Source organism: Candoia aspera, chromosome 2 (genome assembly GCF_035149785.1).
Source record: "Candoia aspera isolate rCanAsp1 chromosome 2, rCanAsp1.hap2, whole genome shotgun sequence".
Taxonomy (NCBI): domain Eukaryota; kingdom Metazoa; phylum Chordata; class Lepidosauria; order Squamata; family Boidae; genus Candoia; species Candoia aspera.
In genome coordinates, this window is record NC_086154.1 from 13,390,824 (window position 1) to 13,413,412 (window position 22,589).

Here is a 22,589-nt window from a genome sequence, read left to right on the forward strand (position 1 = left end):
GTGGACTTCAACTTCCAGAATTCCCCAGCCAGCATGGTTGAGGTTGAAGTTGAGAAACACTGGCTTAGCATTTTCTGTCATTAATGCAAGAAAAGGATACAAGTGGAAGCAACATTTTGCTGCCTCGTGATCAAATGCAGAATGTCCTGTCCCATCTCCATATATAATTGCCAAATAGACTGACATCTGAATCTAACTTTAACACTGACAATAATGGAAGCCCCCAACCCCCCGTCCTGTGATTGACCTGCATTTTTAATTAAATCCTGGAAGAGAGGCTGCTTAGACAAGTTAGTGAGTTAGTTATCTTGCTTAGTGAGTTAGTTATCTTAACTTGCTTAGACAAGTTGTGAGATAACTAACTTTCTGCTGTAACCCCAATTAGATAATTATTTCCTTATTTTGTTGAAGCAGGTGCCCAGCTGGACACTTAATCCTCATTAATATCTAACTTTCCCTTGCTGATGCCTAAACTAAGCAACTCTGGGTGTGTGGGTGCGGGCTGGGGGAGAGGTTGTAGGGCTTTAAAACTTGCCCAACGAAAGCAACCCGTTTGTGAGTCGAATTCCGGAGACCATTCCTGCCGTTTGGGTTCACCACGGCAGACTGGGGAAGGACCCCTGGTGTTCTAAGTAATTCATGGGGACAATTTAAATAAACATAATGCTGTTTGGGGCCTGGCACCTCCTTTAATGTCCTCCTGCTTTGCTATCCATCCTGCAAATTCTAAATTAGCCAGCAATGCAAGACTTTCAGGAAACACTCCCTCAAAGGACATGAGAAAGCTAGATTCTCACAAAGGGTCATGACCCAGATTTATTGCAAAGAAAAAGGAAACAGATTGTAGAATCTTGGAAAACTGAGGGAAAAATAAGCCAGAGAAAAATAGCTGTGGGAAACCAACTGGAGAAACTGAGGAAAACTGAGGGAAAAAATAGCTGTGGGAAACAACCAGCTAGTGGGATGGATAAGTGGGAGAAGAGAGAGAAAGCTTGTGAACATTTGTAGAAGTGATTGGTAAGATTATTTTAAAGAAAATGCAACACTGGTAGTGGCTTCAGCAAAGAATCTCTCCTTAAAAAACCAACTGAAGTTACTCAGTCTGCCTAGATCAGCCAAAGACATTCAAAAGTACAGTTTTATGGTTTCTTTTGTAAACAGAGCCAGAAAACAGGACATCTTCTCTATGTTCAAGTATCCAAACACATTTCATTTACGTAGACCAGTATTTCTCAACCTCAGCAGCTTTAAGATGTGTGGACTTCAACTCCCAGAATTCCCCAGCCAGCACAGCTGGCTGGGGAATTCTGGGAGTTGAAGTCCACACATCTTAAAGCTGCTGAGGTTGAGAACCACTCATGTAGACAAGCAGCAAGATCTACTTGGCAGCTTCGGCCAACCGATTGAAAGCTTGAGACAATGCCGTGACAGTGTCCAAGATCTGACGGCGGTCCCGTTCAGCCAAGCGTGTGCCGCAGCGCTGCGCAAACTTGTCTGGATGCCACAGAGCCTGCTGACGCCGGAGGAAGCGCCGATAAGCATTTCTGTCCGAAGGCTCTACACCGTGAAGGGCTGCAGAGGCCATTTCCTCAGGAGTCCCAGTCGGGCTCGGCCAGGGAATGTCCTCGTAACGCAGCGGACGTGAACTATCTGAGGAGAAGACCCGGCTGCAGCCTTCCTCGTAACGTCTTCTCCTGGCGGCCTTAACCTCCTCCTCCTTGGCTTGGGCACGCTTGAGGTACTGCAGATGTTCCTGCTCCAGGAAGTGCTGGAGTTGAATGGAAGACTTCTGAGCTTCCCTTCTAGGCCTCCAGGGACGCTGTTCCTCTTCTTGCCTACGTTTCTGCCTGTATTCTCTGCGTATGCGATCAGCCCAATCCTCGTACGTTTCTGGGTTTGAACCAGTGGAGAAATCGTCTAGAAATGAAGGGGAAATAGTCAATGGGTGGGTCGTGTTCCATGAATGGCCCTTTCAAATCCCAGCTGATGCCACATCTCTCTTACTCTCTAGGGCAGCAGAGAGACAGAGCTTTTGAAGCTTAAATAACAGCAAAACTGATGCTTCAGAAAATGAAAATCAGGCAGAGTCTCTGGTCAAGCTGATTGGGGGAGAGATTTTTTTTTTAAGTCCAGAACATAGTGGCCTATGTGGGCTTTGAGTCGAATCTACCTTAGGGACATCTTAGAAGAATTCTGTTTTAATGTGAATCAGGGAAGAAAAAGAAGAGAGCAGTGGATTTGGAAGAAGACAGCAGAATGTAGAACCCAAGAGGTGAGCACGTAAGAGCACAGTGTACAGACTCCATTTCCCATAATTCAGCATTGACCTAAAGTCTGGGCTGGCCGACGGGATGGTCTCTAACCCATCTGCAGGGCATCAGCTGAGGAAGGCAGGTGGATAATTACAGTCCCTGGTTTTAAAGGTCTTATACCGGGGGAAGAGGCCACTTTCAATGGTTATGTGTATCACTTGGCGAGTAATGCCATTAATTATTTTAGTTCAGTTATAACCCTGAAATGATACCCCTCCTTCCTGTTTATCCCAGTTCTCAAGGTGGTGTATGACAGTGGGAAACTATAAAATTAATACAGTTGAACTCAAAACCACTTAAGATAAATTATTGAAATAACTGATGTTAAATGCTTGGCAAAAGGGCTGTGTTTTTACTGTCTTCTTAAACACTAGTGTGCGCGGGTGTGTGTCACAAATGTACCTCCTTCAGGAGCACGTTACATATTGAGCCTAAACCAGTTAAGGCTTTAGAGGTCAACAGCCACACCTTAAAGAGTACACAGTGGGGAATCGGTATCCTGAGCAGATATTTTAGCATCAGCATCATATGATCCTTGCACCTTGCCTATTTTGCACCAATTGCAATTTCAAGCCACCTTTCTACTATTTCTAAGTTAGCATCCAGGAATAATATTCTAGCAACGGCTACTTAACGAGGTTAAGATCTAGCAAAGGACCTTCTTGTCACCATAGCTGTTTAGCTAGGATCTATGATCATTCCTAAATCACTGTTATTTGCTTCTTGTTTTCCTGCCAACACCATTGCAAGCTCTTGAATAACACTGAAACCATTTCCCTAGAATGCCTCTCATGGCAGCTTTGGTTCAATGGCTGAACCGATTTCCTTGTTTAAGTATGCAACACACACACACACACTGTACGTATGTGTGTGTGTGTGTGTGCGTGCGTGCGTGTATATATATCTGGAGAGCACAGTGGCTAGAACACCGCCTTTGGAGCGGGAGACTGGGGTTTGAATCCTGGCTGTACCTACCTTACCAGTAGGAGCCCTTGGGCAAAGACCTCCGAACGCTTCACCTGCCTACCTCAAATGTGAGAGTGACACGAACGAAGAAAGTCATGCCAGCTTGGACGTTATCCGGATTAACAAGGTCCGCGTCAGGTGTTGGGGAACCAGGGCAATCTGACGATAAGTGGGCTACTGGGACAAACCATACATGGACAACACAAGAGAACCTGGAATTGATGGAATGCTACTAGAACAGCAGTCCTAATGAGAGGGGCCGTGACCCCCAAGCTGGGAGAGGGGCTCCATCAGATCCCAGGAGCAACATCAGAGCCCTCTGCCCAGAAGACTGCAGTGCTAGGAACAGCTGAGATCCTGCGTGGAACCCTCAAACTCCCAGGCCTCTGGTAGAGGACCCGAGGCTGAGGAAGACACACACCACCCATTTGGGTGAGAAGGGAAATATTTTTTTTCTCCAAGCCAGAAGAAGTAAAGTTGCTGGACTAAGGTGCAAAGAAACTACATAAAAAACCCAACCAACACATGGCAATCACAAACTGGATTTCATCAGAATTCACATTGGAAACTCAGCAGCACGTGGCCCTCGATTGTGCCACGTGCTGGGATACATCAGTGTCATCAGCTTCTATTTATTTGCATTTGCTTTTCTTGCCTCAAGTGAACTGCCTACATAGATAAATAGCAACATGGGGTCTTCTGCAGGTTTTTTAAAAGATTTTTTTTTAATCCCACCTTTATTATTTTTATAAATAACTCAAGGTTGGGAACACAACTAATACACCTTCCTCCTCTTTTCCCCACAACAAGAACCCTGTGAGGTGGGCTGGGCTGAGAGGGAGTGACTGGCCCAAAGTCACCAGCCGGCTTTCATGCCCAAGGCGGGACTAGAACTTTCCTACCACGCCTGATTGGCTCTTGGGCTGAGAGAGAAGGACTGGCCCAGGGCCACCCAGCCGGCTTTCCTGCCCCAGGCGGGACTAGAACTCTCCTACCACACCTGATTGGCTCTTGGGCTGAGAGAGAGCGACTGGCCCAAGGTCACCCAGCCGGCTTTCATGCCCAAGGTGGGACTAGAACTCTCCTACTATGCCTGATTGGCTCTTGGGCTGAAAGAGAGTGACTGGCCCAGGTCACCCAGCCAGCTTTCATGTCTAAGGCGGGACTAGAACTCTCAGTCTCCTGATTTCTAGCCCATTGCCTTGACCACTAGACCAAACTGGCTCCCAAACTTACTTAAACATACTGGTTAGCAGCCACACTTCTCCCTCTGGGTCCCTTCCTCAGCTTCCTCCTGAGCCCCTTCCCCATCTCTCCCCAGGTTGAGAAGGGAGGGGTTACTGTACCCACACCTTCACATCCCCCAACATGTCCTCCTTAAGGCCCTCACTGAATTAAGCACTGTCAGAATTAAGCCACACGCCAAGGTTCTTGCTTCCCCAAGCAAGGGCTGGAACTTCCCTAGGTGACAGCTTCCTTTTCTTTTTCCTTTTTTTGAGCCAGTCATGATTTGGCAGGTAAGACTGGGGACAGGTGGGAGAACCTTCAATTTGAAACTTTGTCCCTCTGCTGCGTTTTTACCAGGGGCCCAAGAGACAGATATTAAGCAGAAGAAGAGATGAAGATAAGACCTATGCTGGACCAGGCCCAAAGTCCACATAGTCCAACGTTGTATGTCAACACAGTGGCCAACAAAAAACTCACAACCCTGAGAGCCAAGAGAAATACTGTAGGGAGTTTCATCTGACAAGCCTTGTGTGTCAGATTGGTTTTTAAAAGTCTAGGGGGCCTGACCATTTGGACTAAAACTCTTCTTAGAGGCAACTCCAGGAGGTAACTCCAGGAACTCATCTTTCGTGATCACGGCTCACACCTCCACAGGGGAGACCACCTTATGGATTGTGAGATCTTCAGTTCTAAGACAAGCCCAGCTTCACCTTCATTCTGCCATGGGGTCTCTTGAAACTCGTCCTCCCATTCGTTTAGAAGTTTGCATCTCCATTCCCTCTCAGCTTCACATTCTGCCTCATTTTCCTCAAGTGTTTCCTGGGGGCACTGTGGAGAATTAAAACATATCAGGTGTCTGGGAGAAGAACACCTAAAATCAAATCCGTTGACAGTCTTCCTCCCTCCCTCCCTCCCTCCCTCTTCACCAATAAGAAACACACAAGAAGGTAATACAACAGTGATAGTCCTAAAACTAATACTATTACAACATATAAACATAATAATGATTAGAAGAAATGATATGGATCTTTTTCTCTCTCTCCCATTTCTTTCTCCCCGCTCTCCATTAAGTTTTCATTTCCTTTGACAATTGCCTCCTAACCGAACCATACTGATACCCATTTCTCTTCTCCTGCTGTGCTCAGGAGATCCCCCGGCGTCTTTCCAGCTGTGTTCTTGATCCTCATAGCAGAAGGACAGTGGATTCGCAAGGGCACAAACAGATCTTCATACACTGAGAAGAAAAAGCAATGTTAATGATTAGCGCCATTTTGTGGCTTCTGAGCTAACTGCAGCAAACTGTGTTTGAACGTTCATAGTTACTACACGCACCGTAAATAGAAAAATAGGCTTCTCTATTTCTAGACTACAAAACCCAGCATGTTAAGACTATTGAGCAAAGAGCCTCACAAACCCTTAAAGACTAATGCATCTATTCTAGCATAACTTTGGTAAACCACAATCTGCTTCCTTAGATGCACAGAATATTAAATAATCTCTGTCTGGCTACTTTTCAATGAATCTGATGAACCGGATGGTTGTCGATGAAAGCTTATGCCATAATACAGCAGTTTATCTTAAAAGTGTCACAAACAGTTGCTCAGCAATTCATGCTAACCAGCATCCACTCTCCTTTCTAGGACACAGGACCAAAAATCTGAAATCAATAAGAAGAAAACATTACCAGAGTTTCTGTTGTTCTCTGAATGCTTTCCTATACCTCAGCTTTTTCTGGAAGAAAAGAAATGATGGGTAACGGGAACTAGAGAAAAATACCCTTGAGAACTGATGTAATACCTAGAGCCATGTTTTGGCTCCTGATCTTGTAAAGCAGCCTTTCTCAACCTTCTGACCCTGGAGGAACCTTTGAAATATTTTTTCAGGCCTTGAGATGGGCAGTAATAGAAATTTGAAAAATAAATAAAATAAATATAAATAAACTAGCAAGCCATCTGGTGTTGAGATGCCCTAGATGCCCACAGCCATTCCTTGGGTCATGGCCAAGTTCCTAGACCCACTTGCCATAGGGTGCATTTTTTAATTAATCTCAAAAAGCTAAGTGCTAATCTATGGCCTCATATTTATTTCTAGTAATAGCCATGGGCAGATAAGCCTTCTTAGGAACTAAACATTATGGGTGACTAGAGTTTGGTTTGGAAGGGTGCCCATCTGTCTAGACCAGCCTTCACAACCTTCTGACCCTGGAGGAACCTTTGAAATATCTTTTTCAGGCCTCGGGGAACCCCTGCACATTCAGGCTCAAATATAGGCCAGAAGTTCCAAAATTATTATATTTGTTTCATGGGTAGGCCTGTCTATATGCATTAACAGTGTTCTTAAACTGAAAGGAAAGAGTGAAACTTACCTCTTTAATGTGAAGTTGCCTGACTTTGAAATACTTTTTAAAATAAAATTGTGATCTCCCAGGGAACCCCTAGTGTCCTAACAGTCAGGACTCACGCTGAGACGAGGAGGTCTCTAGTGTTTATTACTGCTACATAAGACAGAATCCTAACAAACTGAAGAAGCGTGGGAAAACCCAGACAGATAAACCCCAAAAGTTAAGGCGGGTCTGATCTGTGTCTCTTTGAATGGCTGCTTAATTCCTCAGTACTACGCATGCATTTCCCCCCCTGGATAGGGGCCCCCTCCTGCTCACCATCAGTACTCATGACACCTAGTGACCTCTTGTGGAACCCGAGGTCCCACAGAACCCTGGTTGAGAAACCCTGTAAAAGATTTCTGTGATTGTTTTCCTCTTTTATTGTACATGCTAGACTTATAGCTCACTTTTCCTCCAGTACGTCAAGACACCTCATGGGGGTCTCCTCTCATTTTATCATTAATGTTTTTTCACTCCAATAGCAACGTTGTAAGGCATGCTAGGCTAGGCCGGGCATGACTGACTCAAGAGCACCCAGTGAGTTTCTACAGCTGAAGAGGGACTGGAATCTGGATCATGAGGAGGCATGATAATGAGTCTCCATGCATTAGGATGAGACTGGATCTGGCTACAGTGCTGAACTCTAACTGGCAGAGTTTAAATCCCTTCTCAGCCTTCTAGCTCACTATACTGCGAGAGCTGTCACCAACAGCTCCTAGAGTTACTGTGAAGGTAAATGGCAAAGCAGGACGTGAGCCACCTATCTTGTCCTGAATTCTTTTGATGAAATGTGGAGTAGAATATATGGAACAGCTGTTCAACCTAAGGTGCCCTCCTCATGTTAGAGCCACTGTGGTATAATGGTTGAGGAATTGGACTTGCACCAGGAAGAGCTCAGTTCTAGCTTTCCTTCAGCCATGGAAGTCTTCTGGGGGACTTTGGATCAGTCCTTCCTGCTCAGCCCAAGTCAAGACGGTCTAGTGGTGAAAGTGCTGGATTAGTAGTAGGGAAACCCAGGTTCTGGGTCCCCGTTAGCCACAGAAAGTCCCTGTGTGACATTGGGTCAGTCCTTCCTTCTTATGCCATTAAGCTATCCAATTCCTCTTCAAAACACATTGCTCATCATTACATCTGTGAGCAATAATTCATTGTATGCAAAAAATTGTCCTCTTATTAATTCTGGGTCTCCCTGCATTTAGTTTTAATGGACAGCTCCAAGTTTCTGGGCTTAATTCAAAGTGCTGCTTTTAATCTAGAAAGCCATATACAGCTTGGTATCCAGCTACGAGAAAAACCTTCTTCAACCAGAATTGACCCAATATGTTCATTCTGGGAGAAGTTGCTAGTAATCCCTCATTGTTGTGAAGTAAGGGATGCTGAAGCCAGATATTATTGTTTCACCCTCATGGAACAGCCTCACTTAGAAGCTAGGTTTGCCTGATTAATATCAGCATTCCAGATGTTGACCAAGACAGAATCTTCCGCAGGATGTTTGGTAGTTCATAAGTTGATGCTGAAGCAGTAAGAGTGGGGAGACCCAGGATCTAGCTCCCCCTTCGGCCATAGAAACTACCTGGGGAACTTTGAGCCAGTGACTCTCTCAGCCCAACGTCCCTCACAGAGTTGTTGTTGGGAAAAATGTGAAGAAGCTCTATGTACATGACCTTGAGTTCCTGAATGAAAGGCAGTACTTTATGGACCTTTAACAAATAACCAAACCGATAAATATTGCTCTAAAGCAGTGTTTCTCAACCTTAGCCACTTTAAGATATGTGAACTTCAACTCCCAGAATTCCCCAGCCAACATGGCTGGCTGGGGAATTCTGGGAGTTGAAGTCCACATATCTTAAAGTGGCCAAGGTTGAGAAGCACTGCTCTAAAGGAAGCTGCTACTGCTGGTTCCATTGGGGGCCTCCTGGCTTCCACCCCAAAAATAGGAATGGTTCCTTCGCACTGAAGGGGCATCTTGGAACAATAAAGTAAGCTATGCAACAGAGAATCTTCCTGTCCTATTGCTAGCTTACCATCTCCATATAGTACAGTAGATGGGAGATCTCCATTTTTGGAAGCAGCTGGGAAGCTGACGTCCTTATATTTTAACCCAGCAGCAAAACTGAGTTCCAAAGCTTTGTCTCACCCTGGCCTCCTGCACGCGCTACTTGCCGGGCAGCCACATGCAGAGCTGTGTCCCCACGGTGGTCCAGGAGAAAGGGGTCTGCTCCGTGCTTCAGCAAAAGGATGGCAGCTTTGTGGTCCAGGAGGGCACAGCATCGGTGCAGGGGTGTGTGGTTTTTGTGTCCCTTCGTTTCGCCCAGGTCCAAGGCTCCCCTGTGATGCCGCAGGAGCCTGTGCAACTTGTGACGGTGGCCACGTTCCACGCAGCGCCATAAGCGACGCTGGTACCTCAGTGGCATGGAACTGGGCGGGCAATGGAAGGAGGTGTTCACCAATGAGCCTGGGGAAGGTACAATATCAGTCCCTTTCTCTCAGCCCCACCCACCTCACAGGGTTGTTGTTGTGAGGAAAACGGGGCAGCAGTATTAGATATGTTCGCTGCCTTGAGATATATATATATATATATATAAATAAATAAATAAAGGTGGGATAAAAATATAAAATAATAATAATGCTCTCTGCAATGAAAAGCAGCACTTCTGGCCCCCTTCCCAGGGGCACTGAGTTAGCTGAGCCCCCCAGTCCCATGACCTCTCCCTCGCCAAAATCCCACCTCCAGGCTCAGTTCTCACGTGATGGGAGAAGGGGGAGGGAGTGACTGTAAAAAACCCACCCAGGTCTGATGAGCCCCAGTATTAATCAAAACACCCTGGACCTTTCTGGATCAGCTGCAAAGTCGGTGACGCTTCCCCTTTATAAGAATAACCATCCTAACTCCTGCCTGCTTTGGGGTTGCCTTTAATCCTCCAGGCACCTTGCCCCGCGCCTCTCCAACCCTCTTCTGCCTCTGACGCAGAAACTCCCAACTCTCCCTATTATTCCACCATTCTTAGTATAGCCAAACTCTTCCCCTTCCCCTTCCTGTTCCTCCCACCCCGCCCCAGAGCACCCCTCTCCTTTAATCCATGCTCCCTTCTTCAATAAACGCGCTCTTCAATAAATCCTCCCTTCTTCCATAAATCGAGATTACCTTAGCAAGTCTCCAGTTTGACACACAAAAGCGGCAGGCGCCTAATAGAGGAAATGGAAAAAAAACCCGGGCGGAAGTGCCTTCAAGCTGCTCTCCAAACAGCAGCGATAGTTGGAGCATGCCCATACTTGGAGTTCGGCGTTTAAGAGTCCGACTGGGAAACTAGAGCTGGAAGCACAAAGGAAGCCGTGAAGGGGGAGAAAGTAGAAGAGAGGTAAGAGGTACAGTGTTGTAACCCTAAAACTTCTCCAGTTCCATGTCCTCCAGATGTCTTGGAGGGCGGTCCCCGCCATTCCCAGCATGCAAAGACGTTTTGAGGTGAGAGGAATGGGAATCCGCCCTTTGGAATATCCTTCCCCCGGAAGTGAGGCTGGCCCTCTCTCTCCTGGATTTTAGAAAACAATTAAAGACCTGGTTTTCCAATCATGCCTGGGGCGGGAGGGAAAATAGTCACCTTTGGGGATGGCTAGTTTCCTAGGTTGGCCCTATTCAACTTGCGGGTTATAGAGACATTTTAGCCATCGGGTTCCTATCATATTTATATTTTATCACGTATTATATTTATTCTATTGTTTTATAGGGTTTTTATTAATGTTTTATTGTAAACTGCCTAGAGTCCCTTTTTTGGGAGATGGGCGGTGATAAATTTGATAATTAATTAGTAAGTAAGTAAGTAATAAATAAATAAATAAGGAAGGAAGGAAGGAAGGAATTAGAAACTTCCTGTGTCCCTGAATTCTTAGTTTTCTGCAGGATACTATATCCGGGCTGCAAAATTTGAGATGAACAGCAGACAGAAGCAACGTGATAGAAAAAAATGCTTCACACTTTGTTGCCATCTATTGGTTATCCAGATTTTTTCTAATCCAAATATGGTAGTTCTAGAGTGATAGGCATAGGATTATCTCAGTTTATCTGCTTATATGTATCTGCCAAAATGAGATGTGAAAATTAGATTAGGAATATTATAAAATTGGAATTCATACTGAAGATGCTGTCCAAGCCATCATTTTTGAAATAGCACAGATTCTTCTTACCCATGTGTGGTTCAGACAGACAAACATACAAACCCATTGTATTATTTCTTTTTGGGACTAGCAGTCTTGTGTAGAACAGGGAAAAGGAACAAGAAACAGTAAGCCAAAGACATTAAAGGTCTGAAAGAAGAGGAGGAGAAAGAGAATGGAAAATATAACTAAAACTAAACTAAAAGTTTATATCAATTTTAATTGTAAACTAGTTTACATCAACACAATTCACTATATCATTCTTACTTTTCTGTCCTTTCAAACCATCCTTTCTTCCACCATGTCCAAACACCACTTCATACATTTCTCATTTCCCCATTTTTTTCAGGATTTCAACAACTTCATCCAACCATGACTTTCTTGGTCTTCCTCTTGTTCCATTCATATTCCCTTCATGTATCTGTTCTAAAGTTCAGTCCGGATTCTCCTGATAGGACTAAACCATCCCAGCATGCTTATTTCATGCTTGTCAATCTATTTCTATGCAATGTTAATTCAGTACCCATTCATGAATGTATCTTTTCATTCTATTGCACATAGTTCTTAACTAATCCACACCCACTGCATTCAACCCTAACTTCCATGTAACAAAGTGAACAGAAGGATATACTTACACACTCCCTTTGTGTCTTTTGAAGCAAACATTCCTTCTTTCCATGCAACCAAGAATGTGTTACCTACTACCTTCCCACCCTCCTTGTATGTCTGGAAATTTCTCCATCTTTCAATCTTTAGTTCTACTTATCCTAGTTTTTTGCCATTTATATATAATTTGCAATGGTACACTCCATTTTCCCTGTCAAACACAACTACCTTGGTATTTGAAACATTAAGTTTCAGATCCACACTCCTCCTTACTTTATACAATCTAAAATTTATAGATCTTAAAGGTTCTTATCAAACAACAGTGTAAAAAATGTGGTTGGATGCCTAGGATGCATTTTATCAGAAGGTATGTTCTACCTACTCTTCCAGTTCTAAGAGGTTTATAACCTATGAGTACCAGGAGAAAACAAATTTCCAAGTAGCCCAAGGTAACATACAATGGGTTAACCCACTTCTTCCCATTCTATATTATCTCCATCCCCCAATCCCAAGAAGTAGTTCAGATTGTGAAGTGAATTGTTTAAGGCTCTCCAATGAGTTAGCGTCTTGTACTATAGTGTGGTGGCCTTACATCATAACATCTCCAGGTCCAAATAAATGCAAAACACCAGGACATAAAATAATGTATTATTGACAGCACATAGTAGCATTTAAAAATACGTAACAACAATTTACATTTTCTGTCTGGAATCCTGGCAGGTGAAAAGCGTGTCACTGAACAGTTTGTTGGCCATGCAAGCTTCTTTCAACCCCCCCCATCCTCTCATTTAGGAGTCATTGTTTCAGACTTCCCTAGGGCTCCAACCATATTTCTTATTGATTCATTTATAAGTTGTCATGTAAAGTATAAGTTAAGTTGCATAGAGTCAAAGACACACAGAAAGTGCCAGTATTTTCTTCTTTCCTCCTCCTCTGGATTTCTTCCCTCTTCCACCCTGTTCTCTGCTACTAATTAGACTGAAAGGAGAACAAGTACTCAGAGAACAAAGTGGCCCAGAGTGTTACACAGAGCCAATTTTAATATATTCAATAAACCATGATTAAATGAACTGTGCTTTATTACGTTGTACAACTCATAGCTGGATATGCCACCATTGCGATCATCAACTGTCCAAAACGGTTTAAAGGTCAAGGTTCATGTAAGTACGGAGGTTGCGTTCCCATGCTGCAGCCTTGGCCTCTCTCCGGCGGGCCTCTCGTTTTCCCACTGTTGCTGCTCGTTCTCTTCTGGGCTGTTGCTCCACAGGTTGCTCCACAGCACGACAGTCGTTGGCTTTGAAGTGGGTAACCTTGGGTTTAAGGTTACTGCGGAAGCCCAGGCCCTTCTGATCCCTCTTGAGGACAGTCTGAATAGGGAACTTGCGACCAGTGCCTTTCGGCCCCAGTCCAGCTTCTTTGTCCCAGCCCCCTTTGACCATCAGTTGGAAGCCCACGTTATTCTCAGGGATGCAGTACCGGGTGGAAGGTAACGGATCGCGCCGATTGAAAAGGTGGGCGGTGGAACGCTCATGGAGAGCCACAGTGTCTTCACTATAGTGCGCCTGGCACACATCACAGTATTTTCTCTCAGCCGGTGACTCTAGACTGCAGGAAGAAGGGAAATTGTTTGAGACAAGGCAAGCCACATTTCCACCAACTGTAACTTTGGTCAAGCTGAAACATGGTAATGGGAGACCGAAGCAGGGCTATAGGGTTTTCTTGAAAAAAATTACCTCTCTTTTCTGAAATTTTATGTATGAACACTGTTAGAGGACCATGGCAATCTTTTTCAAATTAATTTTGAACACAGGACTCTGTGATATCCTCACAGGTCTTCAGTGGTAGTAATTCTACAGGATTGCAAGATACATCCCTCAGAATAACACCAGGAGGGAATTAAATGCTGCTTACTTTTATCTAGGCAAATGCTGCCCCAAATTCAATAAAAAATGTAATTAATCTTCCATTGTTATATCAGATGCAGCCAATGATTACAGGGAGAGCCAAAGTCTTCTATCTGCTGGCACCCTGGAAGAGATGCTTATATTTGGAGTATTCAGTGATGGGCCTTCATGGTCCAGTAGCATGGACCAGTTTAAAGAAACCTTACCCACATTAAGGGTGATATTCATTTATGAACTTGTAAATGTTACTGAGTAGCATTTCAAAAAAAGAGGTGGAAGGAACAAAGATTTTCTAAAGGTCTGGCTACAGCTGGTCACTGGTTATTTGAGTTATCTAAAGCTACACTGTATTTGGTCATTCTTCCTGTGGTATATGTGTGTGTGTGTGTGTATTTATTTTTAATTTATTGGCCACCCAACTGGGACACTGGGCGGCATACAAAACCGATGATGATGATGATGATGATAATAATCAGTGAAAAACATTAAATCAACAGGCGTAACAACATATTAAGGCTTGAGGAGCAGAAAAACTTCACAGCAGAGAATGAATGGATTCAGTGTTCTCTGCTTTACCTGTAGCCGTTCAGTGCAATAACTACAAATCAGTATTGGGGCAAACTTTTTAATTTTGACAATTTAGCTTTGACTCGTTTTTGGTCTACCCTACGTCAGTGAAATAATGCAAAGCAACATTCAGAAGCAAATCCACTCAGAGAATTTCCTCTTAAAGGAAAATTGGGCAAACTCAGAAACAGGACAACTCACCTGGACAATTCATGCTTCACTCGAGGCCTTTCACTCTCCCGAAGGATGCTGACCACCTCTTCATGCCCTGCCTCTTCAGCCAGATCCATAGCATCCCGACCTTGTGATTCACAAACCCCCACCCAAGCAGCCTCACATCTCAAAAGATAACGTACCGCCTCCCCTTGTCCAGCATAGGCTGCACACATGATGGCTGTCCAGTAAAAACTATCTCTATAGTTCACATCACACCCTTCCTTCTCCACAAGCATTTGGAGAGACTTCAAGTTGCCATCCTGAGCAGCTTTCAAGAGCTGATTGCCTTTGTGGGTGTCAGTCTGTCCTGGGCAGCTTGGGGTCCGAGGAGATACTTGTGCTGGCCTACGGAGTGCATAAGCTACCCTTGGTTTCCTCTGTAACACTCTTTTAGAACTACCTGTAAGTGTCAGGCTCTCATAAAAGTTACGGGCTGCTTCACCTGCTGTATTCCCTTCCTCCTGGCAGGTGGTACAAGAACCTCTGTTTTTTTTCTGAATGTGTCCATCTCTCCAGAGATCCGACTTTTCCTGGGCACGAGTGAAGGCGATCAGTTGTTCACCGTGGTTCATGTCGAAGCAGAATTGCTCTCGTTGAAAAGCTATAACCGCACAAACTGCTGAAAGAGAAAAACAAGAGATCTGCATAAAAAGATCAATTATTTACTACAGATGAAAGTGTACAGGTCTTGCAATTTTGTAGCAGCACAGAATGTGGCCAAAAAACTTCCTGAAGACTGCTTCTTTCTTTCTCTCATTAAAAGTAAGACTCTAGCCGTCGTGGTTTGCTGGAATTGATGAGAATTCAAATTGCACACTTCTAGAGGGCACTGCATAGGCATGGTTAGTCTATACTGATCAGTTTCAACAATTATGCAAGAAAACTAAACCAGTGGGATTTCTTTACCTTTGTGATCCTTTTTGGGTAGTCTAACATAACCAGCCTCAAATCTGGTGCCATCCAGACAATGGTCCACAAACCACTACCATCTCCAGAGGGCTGGACACACATGAAGTAAAGAAAATCCAGAAAAGAAAAGTAAACAACCTGGTTTGTTATTCTGCCATCTCTACCTCTTTTTTTGTTTTTATTGTCTTGTTTTTCTCTTTTAAATCATTTGTAAACTGCCCAGAGTTGCTGGCAGTCAGGTGGCATATACATAATGATAATGATAAAGTGCCTAAACAGCACTATGTTGGTGAAAAATACCCTAGACTCGCAGTATTTCTCAACCTTAGAAACTTTAAGATGTGTGGACTTCAACTCCCAGAATTCCCCAGCCAGCCATGCTGGCTAGGGAATCCTGGGAGTCGAAGTCCACACGTCTTAAAGTTGTCAAGGTTGAAAAACATTGGAAAAATAATTGCAAAACCGCTGCAAAGATAAAAGAACAACAGGTAACATTTTCTACAATATAAAATACTGGCCCTTTCGTTGCACAGCAGGAAGTGAGTGTTAACCATAAAAAATGGAAGAATCATACGGATCCCACCTTATTAAACCTTATTGCTGAACTAAGAAATAATACTGAAAGAAAAAAAAACCCTCGAACCCTGAAGTTCACCGTCGCGTTTAACTTTTTATCTCTAGGGCTCCTCTTAAGACGTCATAGCAACACGCGAACTTCCGAGAGGATTTTCAAACGGAAGTGCCGGTGCGGTCGCCTAGCAACGCGCGGAAACGCCACGCAAGCGCGGCGGAGACTCAAGCTTACGAACCGCCAGCCTGAGTCGCCCTCGAGTACTTTTTGAACGGGGTGGGTGAATTAAAAGCATAGGAGTCTGTAGCATAAAGCATGCGAATTTAAAGGGAATCTTTCACACGGGAGGGAAAGGGGTTGAATTAACGAAGGTAAGGGGTCCTTAGGCGCCGTTGACGTTTCGAGGCACGCACAGTCGTGGCGCGAGCCCTCCCTCAGGCGCATGCTCAGTTTGGCCCGCAAAGGCTCGCGCTTTTTCCCGCCTTTTCCAACAGGACCCCTTTCATTCTCTGAAGCTTTATCCTAATTAGCACCACTCGCCCCATTTCTCCAGTACGGTACCGCCTTTTCAAGCGTAGCCTTTTTAAATGGAGATTTTAAGAGAGCAGTTACCCTAAAAAGCCCACACCGCGCCACCTTTCACTTGTGAGAAAACAGATTTCCAAAAGTTTTTAAGATTTAGTTTGGTTTATCTTCGGCATTACCCCTCAGGGGCACCAAAACTACAGTGACCATACGTTCTTGGAAAAAAAATAAAGGACAAATCTGGAAAGGGGGCAAATCTGAAAGAGGTTCATAAAGATTAAAATAATAATAATTGCTTATGTTCATAACTTTGCTTCACAAAGGAAAATCCAGCAGCAAAACCAAGAAAATAATTAAATAAATCGAAAGGACAGCTTTCTGAAATAAAGGACTGTCCTTTATAATAAAGAACATATGGTCAGTGAAACCATAAGCCACCATTGGTTACTTATGTTTTGAATGTTTATTTTTTTTAAAAAAGTCAGGCTAAAACCCAGAACAGTGTATCTATCACAATTATTTACCTCCTGACTTTCAGGATGAACAGTCCAAACAGTCCAAGCAATATAAACAATTTCAATAAAAATACCGTAAGTGTCTTACATATCTAGAATCCATCTGACAGGACAGTTGGTAGTAAAAAAGTGTAATATTTAGATGCAGCAATTTTAAGTTGCACAAAGCTGAGCTAGACTGGAGTAGCATATAGGGCCCAATAAAAAACATTTTGATTGCCTTTAGATGAAAATTAAAATTAGTCTTAAAGCAAATACATGAAGGTTGATATAACATTTATCTAACATGACAGTGACTCTTCCTGCAGAAGAGGGAGATATCACTTGTGCATGTAAAATAGTTATGATTAATTTAATGCGCTTTTTAACTAACTATGAAGACTGCAGACTTTCCTGAGGCAACTCTTAATGTGAATAAATATCAAGATACCACATTCCTACAATCAGTTTTCAGCAAACTTAAGAGATACTTAATTCTGAACAAGTCAATAATACCATTATTCATATTTAAGGTTTAACTCAGAACTGGTGACAATTGTGAAAAAACAATATAAAATAATATATATAAAAGGTACCATAAAACTAATAAAAAGCCGAACTATTTTATCACACTTTAAAAAAAAGAAAAATAGAGCCAACCTTAGTACAAGAGAATTTGGTAGGACTTAGGCACCTTTCTGACAATAGAAGAATGATGATGATGACATAAAATAAATAAAAAGCATACAGATAAGTAAAATTATTTTCATGGCCCTGGCTTGATAAGGAAGTCCTAAATAACCCAAGTATTACCAATATGTGATGGTTGTTCCTTACTGTATATATTGATGACTGATCTTTTCCCCTTTTTCCATCAAACAGGCATGGCTAATTAATAGAGAAAACATGACAGCCATTTTGAGAACTAGTACTGCAGATAGGATGAGCCGACGAAGCAGCACCAGCATCCGGGATGGTAACTTACTGGGGAAGGGAGGTCAGCACTGATTTGGGGGAAGTAGATCTGATTCCTTCTTATATAGTCTTTGAATTAAAAGAGGGGAGAACTCTCTGATTTTTGTTATTCCCTTAGCTACTGTATTCATTTATAATACCTGTAATTGGTAGTTTGTAGTTTGCTTAATTTGCAGTGTGGGATTTAGGGAGGAGGTTCTGGATTTAATTCAAGGCCCCATAATTCAAGCACTGCTCATTCAAATATGGCATCCTTTTATGGACCACTTCTGTTTTGGTCCAAACAGATATAATATTGATGTTAGAATCAAGATTAAGAAGGAATGTGAAAAGAAATAAGCCACAAGGGGAGCTAGCACTGCAGTCAGCCTTTCTCAACCTTTTGACCCCGGAGGAACCCTTGAAATATTTTTCAGGCCGCGGGAACCCTGCACATTCAGGCTCAAATATAGGCCAGAAGTTGCAAAATTATAATATTCCTCTCATGTGTAGGCCTGTATAGATACATTAACAGTGTTCTTAAACTAAAAATAAAGAATGGAACTTACCTCTTTAATGTGAAGATGCCTGAATTTGAATTAATTTTAAAAATAAATTGTGATCTCCAAGGGAACCCTTAGTGAGCTCTTATGGAACCCTGGTTAAGAAACACTGACTGCAGTGTTTGGTTTTGCTTTGTAAATAATGTTAATTCTTCAAAAGCCACTATTTTGAGAACAGCGTGCCCTGACTTGCATCCGAACCTCATTATACTTCTTCTGTCACATTTTTGGAACTAGGCAATATCCAATATTCACTGCTATTTACTGCTTTCACTAACCTTGATATAACACCAAAGTATGATAATGTACCTCTTTTTTTGGTTCTTTATGAAATGGTGGTTATGGGAGTATTCAGTTGTATTTGGCTACTGCTGGGAACCTGCCACCCCACAGGTCCTGCTATGCTGCATCATCATGGTGAGGTGGGGCTGGGAGAGATGAGCAAAGAATGCCAGGCATGTAAGCCAGAATATAAGCTCCCAGCAGGGTCACCGAAGGCGTGAATGCCATCCCTGCTGACCAGCGAATGCAGGCCCTTACATTCAAGAGAATTGATATAAGAAGATTTATTTATTTATTTATTATTCAAAGAAAAGATTATAAGATCCTGGAGGCAGATGATCAATTTAGTGAAAATCGTGAAGGCATCATTTCACATTGCATGAGAGAATGCAATGGTAAGCGACTCCTGTATTTTACCAAGAAAACAACATGGATAGATAAGATCAAGCAATTGACACTATATTGCTGGATTATGAGCTCCTCAGGTCGGGTGGCGTTCAATATACTACCGAGGAAGAGCTGAGAATCTTTTAGAGTACTAATGGTGTTTATGATATGGTTAGACTAAAGGCTTCCAGATGGCTAGTTGCTGAAATTGCCATGCAGCTAAAACAAAACAAATGAACAAAAATCCCCAAAGCTTCATGGAACTTAAGAATCATTAACATGGAAAAGCTGAAATGAACTGACTACCTGTTGACACTTTCCGTCAGAAGACCATAGTGTCTACTACTCAGGACGTAAAAAACAAAAAGGAATGGTGTTGCTTTCACAGTCAAGAAGGATCTGGCAAAGTACTTGGGTACAATGCAGTCAATGACTGAATAACATTAGTTAGACTCTGTGGACAACCCTGGAAGTTATCCAAGTTTATGCTCCAACCATTGATGCAGAAGTTGATGAGTTTTATGGCCAAGGTCAACCTGAAACTGACAGAACAGGCAAACAAGATATGCTGCTTGTGTCTGGAGACTGGAATGCCAAAGTTAGAAATTGTAAGGAGGAAACTGAAACTGGAACTGGACTGTACGGCCTAGGGAACGGAAATGAAAGAAGAGAACAACTTATCAGTTCCTGCTAATCCAGCTATTTCTTTATTGCTAATCCAGTGTTCCAACAGCCGAAATGACATCCGTAGACGTGGACATCGCCAAATGTAGTACACAGAATTCAAACTGGCTCTGTTATCGGTACAAGGGAGCGGAAGAGCTCAGTTGTAACACCAAAGACTTGGCCACCAAAGGCTAGAGCACCTGGCTGTGGAACAGATCATGAACTTCTTATACGCAAGTTCCAAGTTAAGGTAAAGCAGAAGAAGAAAGCCAACTAGTTTGCAGGATATGATCCTGAGCCTACAACTACAATTTCAAGAAGACCAAGAAACCGGGGTGGGGGGTGGGGATTCAGATGTCGGAACAGATGGAGGAGATTCTCTACAAAGCCAAAGTCAAGACAAAGATCTCAGGAAGGAATGCAGCAAAGAATTTCAGAGAATTGTTAGAAGAGACAAGCAGCAGTATTATAATGACAGCTTAAAGACACCGAAGGTGGAAACAGAGACAGAAAAACAAGGGAAGTTTAATTTTAAGTTTGATTTAGCTACGGCATCCTATAAAGTGGCTGTGTTCCCACGTAATCCAGAAACAAACAAATCATACTGGCGCAGCACAAGGTACGAACCCATTCCAGAAGCACCAGCTATCAGAACTGGCAGCGGCAGGAAGGATATTTCACCGTGGGGGCAGTCAAGCAATGCCTGCAGGTTCTTACTAGATCACAGAAGTTTTCCAAATCGTGAAGTCAATAACATGGAGAGTGGACTCATGCAGCCCCCCCCCCCAAACTATACTATCTGCCCCATTTCCTTTTGGTCCATAATGGACGTACCTGGTGTGGCTTAGACGATGGTGCACCATTCTTGTGTGCTTTCTTTTGTTGCGATTTCCTGCTAAATGTGTGTTCGTGACGGGGGAAATACAGGGGGAGCACAGAAGGGAAGCTTCCATGAAGGGCAGATTCCCTTCAAAAAACAAAGTTCTCCTTCAGGAACTTTGTACTCTGAACAAGACTTCAATTAAACAAAGGGAAAATGAGGGAGGAAATTTGGGCTCCGTCTTGACCATGGAATAGGGAAAACCTGTGGCCTGGGGTGTAGATAAACACTCTAGCATTACAATTTCTCCTCCTCTTTGGTTTCTCGCAAACCAAGATGGCAGCTATAACAATCTGTCTCCTTCCTTTTGCTAGACCTTCCTCCTTCCTCCCTTTCAGAACAAGTGCAACTGCTACAGTCTCTTGGGAACGTAGATCTGGATCTGACTAGTCACACAGCAATTAATTCACAGCATTCCATGGTGCCTTACAGTCCCAATAAGCTTAGCGCTTATGGCAAATTCAATCTGAAACCGTTCAATTTACAGACATCTTAGGATACCATCTGTAGCAGAGATATGGTGAAATGATGGGCAGACTACAAGAAAATGGACAGAATGAAGAGGCGGAAAAGAGTTGTAGCTCAGCTGCTAAACAGCTGTTGCTGCTGTGCTCAATCTCCCAGATCTCAGGGAGGCTACTATATGCAGAGCACGCTGGGATCTTCTAAGCTCAGTTTGCTCCCAGGCTTGGCTAAACCCCAACGGATTTAGGAATTAAACGGCAGTGACATGAGCGATCGCTTCTATCACTATACATTGGGAAATCTATGGTAGGCAGCATAGATTAAAGCAGTGTTTCTCAACCTTGGCCACTTTAAGATGCGTGGACTTCAACTCCCAGAATTCCCCAGCCAGCCATGCTGGCTGGGGAATTCTGGGAGTTGAAGTCCACGCATCTTAAAGTGGCCAAGGTTGAGAAACACTGGATTAAAGTGTCGGAATGACAGCAGGCAAAGTAAAGGCAGAATAGTCACTACTACGTGTAGAGCCTAGGTAGCTTGCTAGAAGTGGCCAGACTACAATTCCCATGATGTTTACCATGAATCATGCTGGCTAGGACTGATCCGACCTGGAGTTGCCCATTTATCTTAGTACAAGGCCCTCTTTTGCCATTATTTTCCCCTTTTTAAATAATTGCTCTAAATAATTTATTTGTTCAGTGTATAAGGCTAATTTCTCCATCCCTTGCTCGTGGACCGACCAATTACCCTGACCGCGTTATAAAAAATAGTTACGGCTTTGCGCATCGCAATCTATTACAGAGCTGAGCCAACGCATTCCCTTTTCGCGTTTCCGCCCCGTTCTGTGAACGCCATTCCCTTTCTTCCCTGAAGTAATTCGCAGCTTTCTGGGCTGATACTTTTAACACGCTATTTTCTTCCCCCATGGAACTACACCATATACGATCTGCCACTCCCCCCCCCCCCGCGCCATGATCCACTTTTCATTCAATTTACGTCCGTGTGCATCAGCGCGAATAGGCACGGGGGAAAGAATAGCTGGCACGGAAAGGAAATGGTTAATCCCCTGTGTTTCTGGTCGCCCTTCCGCCCCACTATTTGTAAAAGATGTACACTAAATGGTACTTCCGAGCTGATGTCTAATTCTCACAGCTTCTTTGCTCGGGAGTAATAATCGAGCCTGAAGATCTATGCTATCCCCTCCCGGTTTTAATCTGACTGCGATTCCCGAAAGGGTTGTGGCATACTTACCTCCTCAAGGAAGCCTCGATCAAGCATTTATGTTATTTTTCAGGAAGCCCTGCCGATCGTTGCCCTTTAAAAATAAGGCATTATTTGTACTACATTTAATTCATTACGCACGTTAAATTACCATGCAAACCCACTTTTTCCTTCTATATTCACCTAGACGTTTCTTAGGAGAGGTACTTCTAAACAAACCGTTCTCCCGAGAACAGCTGCGATTTAAAGGAAATTAGGACTTAAAACCCCAGCGTCGATTTCCTTCTCCGTTGCACTCTGGGACTGGTAGTTTCTCCTTTCCTGCTTGTCCATTTTCTCCTT

At 43.4% G+C, this 22,589-nt stretch overlaps 3 protein-coding genes across 4 annotated transcripts in view; all 3 read right to left on the minus strand.

The window, feature by feature from the left end:
* The window catches only part of LOC134488915 (regulator of G-protein signaling 4-like), a 257,964-nt gene that overhangs the window by 213,815 nt on the left and 21,560 nt on the right, over positions 1-22,589 (minus strand). The gene's annotated exons all lie outside the window — the stretch shown is intronic.
* Positions 1,300-10,098, minus strand: NFKBIL1 (NFKB inhibitor like 1). Its single transcript, XM_063291263.1, has 5 exons — positions 10,034-10,098; positions 9,026-9,343; positions 5,624-5,739; positions 5,216-5,333; positions 1,300-1,917 (listed from the first exon to the last, which is right to left on the minus strand). The coding sequence occupies exons 2-5, from the start codon at positions 9,300-9,302 to the stop codon at positions 1,379-1,381; spliced, it is 1,050 nt and encodes a 349-aa protein (XP_063147333.1). The 5' UTR covers positions 9,303-9,343; positions 10,034-10,098; the 3' UTR covers positions 1,300-1,378.
* GPANK1 (G-patch domain and ankyrin repeats 1) lies at positions 12,669-22,472 on the minus strand. 2 transcript variants are annotated; one of them, XM_063291265.1, is made up of 3 exons: positions 22,278-22,472; positions 14,319-14,949; positions 12,669-13,251 (listed from the first exon to the last, which is right to left on the minus strand). In XM_063291265.1, exons 2-3 carry the CDS (start codon positions 14,903-14,905, stop codon positions 12,789-12,791), a joined length of 1,050 nt encoding a protein of 349 aa, XP_063147335.1. In that variant the 5' UTR covers positions 14,906-14,949; positions 22,278-22,472; the 3' UTR covers positions 12,669-12,788. The 2 variants fall into 2 exon arrangements, with proteins under 2 accessions (XP_063147335.1, XP_063147334.1); XM_063291264.1 differs by having other exon boundaries at positions 14,319-14,952.